The sequence below is a fragment of the Plodia interpunctella genome, chromosome 3, assembly GCF_027563975.2.
Source record: "Plodia interpunctella isolate USDA-ARS_2022_Savannah chromosome 3, ilPloInte3.2, whole genome shotgun sequence".
NCBI classification, from domain to species: domain Eukaryota; kingdom Metazoa; phylum Arthropoda; class Insecta; order Lepidoptera; family Pyralidae; genus Plodia; species Plodia interpunctella.
In genome coordinates, this window is record NC_071296.1 from 2,435,212 (window position 1) to 2,443,303 (window position 8,092).

Here is an 8,092-nt window from a genome sequence, read left to right on the forward strand (position 1 = left end):
AATTATCTTTCACCAACGGTCTTTACATGTATCAATGATAAAACATCGGTGTTGTGTTCTTAGTAACAGTTTAATATTGAATAAATCTTACTAATGACATTTGTTTTTTTCTCAACGGAATTTCAGAAGGGTATTTATAAAGACATTATTCAATAAATATATATTTATTATTGCAGACTGCTACTGAATACAAATATAACAAGATCTTATTTCTAGAAATTCACTGGTTAAAATACAGGCGGCTTATTATAAATAGCTTGAATAACGAACAAAAGTTTTATAACCAGAAAACTCAAGACACTGGTAAATATGTAGAATAACATATTAATAAAATGACTGATCATTAAATAGCAGAATAAAACAGTCTTAGCATTTTTTGTATGTAAACAATCATACATAAACGTTGTGAACATTTTTTCCAGATTCTATCTTCAAATCTAGTAAGATTCATATAAAACAAATTCTTGCAATAAATACTAGTTAAAAGATAATAAAGTATGACTGACTACAGTTTATTTAAGACTGAATCAATATAGCATACATTTTGTACGAACATTTGTACATAAAATTATGTACTAAAAATAATAAAAATAGCCTGAATTAAGTTTGAACTTGCTGATCACTTTTGTGTAGTGATATATCTTTTTTTATATATTTCACTTATGTTGCAATAAAGTATATTGCATCACTGATCCATGTAAATTACAAATATTAAATGGATCATAGTAAATAGCTTATGATAAATAAATCTACACCCCATTTAACAAACTATTGACACTATTCACTATACATTCATAAAATTCAACATTTTGGCAATTTACAAATCAATTATGTACAAAATTACAAATCAGTCTATCAAGAAAGTAAACGGATTTTTGACGAACTACATTTTTTTGCAATAGCAATACCAAATGGAATGGTCAAGATTTGTTGATAAACACCCAGCGTTGCCGGCCAACAGGAGGCAGCATCCTCATTTAAATTCTTCACTTTCTTGACAGACTGCAATTAATGTTTTGCAAATAATAAATCATTTGCTATATGAAGATATATTGATTTTAAAAATTTAGATTTCATTTAAAACAAATGTCAAGCTGCACTTTTAAGAAATTTGATAAACAAATGGGGGTTTTGGGATTTATATCAGATATAGAGAAGTCCGAACAATAATGGCAGAGGCTCAAATAATTAAAAAATAACTAATATTGTATACAATTAACCTACATAAATACACTTTCACTGGTTCGGAAGCCCGGCCTGGACAGTTTGGGGCTGGTTGCCATCATCAGGTAATCATCATCTTCCATTTTCTTCGACATCTTGGAGTATTGTGACTCGTCGTCGCCTTCCTTCAAGAAGTCTTTGTATTCTATGCATAGTGGCCAAATTATTTTACCAGATCTGAAACAAACATTAATCATGAGACCAAATATAGTGAATTCTCCATTCGTCTGCGAGTACTGCTACGATTCCATAGGTGGATTTCTCAAAATTTCGTTCACTAAGGACGACAGACTAAATGTAAGAGCGGAGTCGCGTACCCCACTCATCTGTCTTTCACCCCGCGTATCTCACAACTTTTGTTACAAAAATGGCAAATAAGAAAAATGGTAAGTATCTTACCTTGGTAATGTATAAGGATCATATGGGAACCACTCGTCGTATTGCAATCTGACAGTGGACAGGGTCTGCCTCGTGTTCTTCTCTATGATCGACTGGCAATAGACAACTTGGTGCGAGCGGGTCACGGAGGAGAAGGCGTGGACCACTTGCGGGGGACAGGTCTTCAATGGATTCAGAGCGCAGGTCACCAGTCGCGGCAGGTTCAGGGATTCTACGAAAAGCAGACCTGAAAGTGACAATAACTGATGAATATCACCCGAGGATATTATGCGGGGAACAAATGTAGGGCTATGCCGTTTCCAACTAAACCTGGGAGCAAGCTCAAAAAGAGGTGCCTTGAAAAGTCAAAGGATGATATGCGTGTCAATGGTTCGACAACTAAGCACGTCAAAGGCCGTGCGAAGCGAAGGTGAAAAAGTAGGAAAGCGGCCGCCGACGCTCTATGGCGGCGAAAATAACCGGGAAAACTGCTCAGAAAGATTACTGGAGATATTTCACAAGTTTGCGGCTTTTGTTTCGCGCCCTAGGACAGGGGCACTCTATATACTCGCGTGAATAAAATTCCCGTCTTGGTAAAAAAAGCTTCGACAGCTGATAGGATTTTCAAAGAGTGATAACGACAGGCAAGCGGCCGGTCGTAAAATCACATCTACAATTTATAGGTTATTTTCTACTCTGATAGGTTTGCTGCGTCGCAGACCATTTGAGAAATGGAGTTCACTCATATCAAGTTACGAGTGAACTCTTATTCTCGAATTCGATATTATTATACTAGCTGTTACATTGCACAAACCAACAAATGATTCATCATTATTATATGTATTAGTATAATAAAAAGCAAACTCACTTTCTTTACTCATAAACAGGTGATGATTCTTAAAAGCAACTAGATAGAATATCGCATGGCAGATAAAATGGAAAGCTCCATGGTATTTAGTGTTATCACTGGCCGTGGTCGATTCCTGCATAGCTGTTATGTACGAATGACACCATTCCGCCATGGCTTTTAAGTAATGTATGAGTCTCGAGTTAGGCACTCTGACACATCGGGCTAGGAGGCCTGCCAGGTGGCTGGCAGCTGTCTTCCTAGTTGACAATGCTCCGGGACCAAGTCCGTGGAGGCCGGCTGCGATGATCCATAGATTGTTCAGGACTCTGTCTGCACATTGTTGGCTAATGGATATTGTGTATAGCAGGAGGAATTGGACGTGTCTGAAAGATAAAGAGTACTTGATCTTACAATTTTTACCCAAGAGTTTATCAAGTCTTTTGACATTTCCAAAATGAATAAAATTGCTGTCGCTTATGCAACTTGTATACAAAATAAAATCGCCGAGAATATTCTAGGCCATTTTACTGCAGTTATCCAGACTTAACTCTATTTTCCGTAAGTAGGTTGTCATTGAGAATTATTCTTAATTAATTATTAATCTCTATGATTTGAGCTTCAGTAAAAGGATCTCTTGGAAAATAGATGTTTGGATAATTGCACATTATCAGCCATTTTATTTTGTAATTATAAAAGTAAAATACTTTCTCTTACCTAGTTCCATGTGTTGGCAGGATTATTCTTTCGAAGACATTGCACAAGATAACCATAGCCGGGTCCCGTTCATCCTCCAGCCACCGAAGCATTTCCAACATACAATAATCAAGAGTATCGCTAACAACGTCTGGCTCGTCTCCCTCCATTTCAAACAATTCCTTCTCTTTAGCCTTCTTTTTGTTAGAATCTACTACATTGACATCCATTTCTACTAGTCTGAAAAGAAATACAATTTAAATAAAATATGGTGTATTGTTAGTCAAGAAGATATGAAATTTAATGAAAACTATTTTGGATAAATTACCAAGACAATGTACGCTAAACAGTTTAAAAGGTATAAAGGTATACTATAAAGGTATACTGTATACTGAATGGGTATGCAGCATGCTATAGCAAAAATTATATGGAATTGTGTGTACACAATGCACAATCATCATTGCATATATATATCATTGCATTGATATTATTAATGCTTAAGTTTGAAATATATTTGAAAAATCTGCGAAATAAAATTTATGCATGGATTTTAATGAAATTCGGATACCTTCCTAGATAAAACCTGCATCGTACAGGGTACTTTTTATCCCTAAATTCCAATGGAAAAAGTTTCAAGACAATGCTTTTTTTTTAAATATAATTTAGGCTCCAGTCTATCGCCAAACTCGGACAGATGTCGCGGATTTAAGAACATTTCCTAGTTTGTATGAGTGCTTTAATTTACTGCAATGAAAAATCTGCAATTTATATGGAATCCGCCAAAGTTTGGCTGTTCAAAGTTTCGCCAAACTGTTCACGGATAGTATGGAGCCAGCATTAGATAATCATTCATACCTATTAACTATTGCTGCTACAATTTGTTCCTTTAGCAGAGGTATATACTTGCTCATCCAAATAAGATTGTAAATGTATGATCTGTTGACGTAACATCCTGCCTTGTAATATGGGAATTGTTCTATAGCAGTCTGCATCAGAATGTCACTGGTCCTGGAATTAAATTACAATCTTATATTACAAATGTGTTGCAAATATTGATAGACGTTATAAAGTTTTCATATTGAGGTAAAATAAAAAAATATGTTGCCATTTCACAAAAAAATAATTTTAATGACAATTTGTGGTTTGCAGAGACACTGTAAAGAGTAAAATTTGATTTAATCTAAGTAAATATATCAATTGGTGTTGTTTGCTAATACTATGCCAACATCTAGCCTTGGGATATGGAACCCAAAAGACTATAGAAAAGATATCTAGGTTAAATGGTCCCCAAATAAGAGGACCAATCAACCATAAGATGCTCGCACTGACCTTCTCTAGGATATAAAAGTAGACACATGTACTTAGTTTTAGTGGGCCTGGCAATATCTGGCATAAACTGGCAATGTCTTCAGGTAATGTTTACATTTCTTCGATTTTTTTTTACTTATATATTTAAATTTTATTGTACAACTTAAGAGAACTTTTACTTTGTTCAATTGTTTTATTATCTCCAGGATTTTTGACAAGGCTTCAGTGCAGTTTGTGTGACTATGTCAGATTTAGCAATAAACATTTTAGGAAGTCGGAACAGCCGCATGCGCCCAGTATATAGCAAAATTTGAACTTAAATCTGGGATATAAAACAAACCAACAGTTTATGATTTCTTATGTATCCCTCTATAGAAATGTATTTGCTATATTACCTTCTCTTTGCAATAGCATATGAAGATAGTGGCTTTATGGCGATTATTTAAAAATTGCACCATATGCCACAAGCATGCTAATTGGCAAAGAGATTATTAGACGTACTCCTTAAAACATGGAGCATCATCATTTCCATTTTCCTGTGACCTCCTTAGTTCGTAAAGATCTTTTGGTCACAAACAAAGCCATGGCACAAATCTTGTCCGATTCATCCATCATACAACCAACTCAGATGAGTACATAATATCATTGTAGGTTCTACAATGTTGTACACATAACGAAACTTAAAGTGTCACTGGTGTACAATGGTCAATTTTATTCGGGAATGTCCGAATAAAATGTTTAATGCAAGTGGTTACCTTATTGACTCTTCCAATAAGGATTGTTCCATTCCCCTGTAATTGTAACCCAATAGCGAAATCCACTCTGTTTTGATCTTCATTATCAGCATAATTTTCAGCCTACATGGGCACATTGCTGTTGGTCATAATCGCCTCATATGAGAATCAAGTGAAATTTCGATTCTCATAAATCACTAAGTTTTGTAAAACTTAATGTCCAAGTTATGGAGCCAAAGATACATGATGCATAAACAGAAGTTGCTGAACCCCTGCAAACAAGAGATCTTTTCTTGTGTAAAAAGAGAAATTTCTCTTTTGTTAAGTTTTCCTCTGTAATTCGTGTTTGACTGACAAATTGTTCAGCCTTCATTAATAATTTAGCAGGACATAGAATAGTAACAAGTTTTGACCTACATTTTAATTTTACTTGCATTTGTTGATAGGAAATAAAGAAATAAATATGGCAATTTCAGGTGGATCTTTCTCTGGCATCTTATGTTTTCATTGGCACCTTCTTTTCACCATGCCATTAATTGTGTGTAACAACAGCTAGAGATTCTGATCTTTGCCACTTATGTACAAGGACTTTTTAGTTATTTTATATTACCCTCTGTATACAAATACAAGGTATGGGTACAAACCCTTAACCAAGTTTATGTGGGGTCAAGTCCAATAGTGATCTATAGTTTATTTCTCTATCTAGTCTTATTGAGAAGGGGTTGTAAATCTTCTAACCTAGTACATCATGTCATTTGTTTTAACATGTATATTTAAATTACACCTTGCATAATCATATCAGCCAATCACTTCTCTTCTCATATTGATGTGTTCCCTGCTATGTGGAATATCTAATAAATATAATTGTCCAATGGAAGAGGCTGTAATAAATTATTTAAAATGTATATTTAAAAATATTCCTCATTATTTATATTTATAACAGAACAGTACACACACACAAATATAATTTAAAACAGTATCACACTATTGTAAAGCCTGCAATACAAGTTGGCCAAGCTTATATAATCACATATCATCCAATGTGATGTGTGCTGCAGCAATACAAAATGTGTGTAGTGTATACTGAATAAGTATATTAAATAAAATAGCTTTCAAGCATTATAGTTAACTAGCTTTTGCCCACAACTTCCTATGTGAGTAAAAATCAATTTCCCGTGGGAATTTCAGGAAATCCCTTCTTAGTGCTCCCCTACACTCCCCAGGGAACTCACATGCCAAATTTCAGCTTTAAATGCCCAGTAGTTTCAGCTGTATGTTGTCGACTGAAGAGTTTTATATATACTCACAAATACTTACATAGGCATGATTGCAACAATTTGTGCAATTATTGTATGAATGTTGGACCATCGAGCCACTATCTCATCATCCGGACTATCTTCCCAATTCTCACCATCCACTGAAAAATAGTGTTATCATTCAATAATTCATATTAAGTGAATGAGTTAATATCTAAACATGACAAAATAAAAAATTGCAAACATGAATAAAATTATGTTGCAACAGATCAAGTATCAATGATATTACACAATCATGTGACAACAGCAGCTTTTGTGTGTTAAGCTATATCTTGGTTCTGGGAATGGGTTCCAAACATAAACTTTAGTTACTAAAGGAGAATGAGAAAAAGTATGATATTAATTTTTACTTGTCATTTGGTAATTGATTTGCCATATGAGAGGCCTATAATTTAGTTATTCAATCATAATTCAATGAAAACTTAATGGAAAATTTATTAAAAAATACTATTGACTACTTTATGTTTTGTATACCTATCGAATTAATTTTAAATTACCTTTAAAGCATCTCAAGAGGCATGTCATAACCCTAGGGCAGTGGTAGGTGTGTGCAGTCACCAAGCTCAGCACAAACTTGCTGAACTGTTCCACCAACTCCGGGCTGCGGTTTGCCCACTCCACACTGCACACCAGTTCCACAAACTGACTAAAGTCCCTATTAAACAACACCACACACGACAAGCTATCCTCAAATAGAATCCTGTAATTTTCATCATTCAGTTCATACTCTTTCAATGCTTTCAACAACTCATGATATGGACCATTGAGACCGTCTGTCACGTAACTCAGGATAATCTTTTCCACCTGCTTCTCAGTAAATTTAAATTTCAGGCGAGTGATGGCTGCTTGACGATTCAAAGCTTTTTGCATTAAGCTTGCTACACTTTTTTGCGCTGTTAAAGCCATTTTATTTTTTGAGATCGGACGAAACAGACTTCAGGTATGCTATGACTTCGGGCTGACGCAGTAACTCTGCTTTTTTGTGGTTCAATACTTCGCGTAACACGTTGCTACTGTCTTCGAACACTGGCGCTGATTGATGACTTTGTTCGTAACTAGTACTTGGCTTACTGTATACAGAACTTGCTTCAGCTGCTTCAGTGCTCCTCTTATCCTTCAGATAGGTCTGCAGTCTTTCTAAAACCACTTTATTATCACCGTCTTTTTTTTCCGCAGTATAACCTTCTTTAGACATATCTTCACAATAGATTACATGGTAACTGGGCACGAATACACAGACTTATAATAATTATATTATCCAAAAGGGACCACAAATTACTTATTAAGGTATATTTCTTATATTAAAATGCTCTAAAGCCAAGCCACAAAACAAAACACGTGCGCTACTTTTTCCACATCCGCGGAAAACAATATGACTTTGACGCAGGACAGATGGATGAATGACATTCATTTCTACTCCATAGACAAAACAATTTTTTATAAGTTCGACATCAACAACATCAGTGTATGAATTCAAATTCATCGATTTTGATTATTCATCATATAGTATTAATAATAGTGAAAATAATATTTTACAAAAATTTTGGAATTGTTCAAGATCAAAAATTACCTTCTTTATTCACATTTAA

General features: G+C 34.7%; 2 protein-coding genes across 3 annotated transcripts in view; both read right to left on the reverse strand.

The window, feature by feature from the left end:
* Positions 1-8,092, reverse strand: part of LOC128683687 (uncharacterized protein) — a 138,064-nt gene that overhangs the window by 29,279 nt on the left and 100,693 nt on the right. The gene's annotated exons all lie outside the window — the stretch shown is intronic.
* Positions 146-7,891, reverse strand: Tif-IA. 2 transcript variants are annotated; one of them, XM_053769577.2, is made up of 8 exons: positions 7,001-7,891; positions 6,505-6,604; positions 4,001-4,153; positions 3,167-3,385; positions 2,471-2,835; positions 1,624-1,849; positions 1,225-1,401; positions 146-1,002 (listed from the first exon to the last, which is right to left on the reverse strand). In XM_053769577.2, the coding sequence occupies exons 1-8, from the start codon at positions 7,407-7,409 to the stop codon at positions 987-989; spliced, it is 1,665 nt and encodes a 554-aa protein (XP_053625552.1). In that variant the 5' UTR covers positions 7,410-7,891; the 3' UTR covers positions 146-986. The 2 variants fall into 2 exon arrangements, with proteins under 2 accessions (XP_053625552.1, XP_053625553.1); XM_053769578.2 differs by lacking the exons at positions 6,505-6,604; positions 7,001-7,891 and adding an exon at positions 5,209-6,027.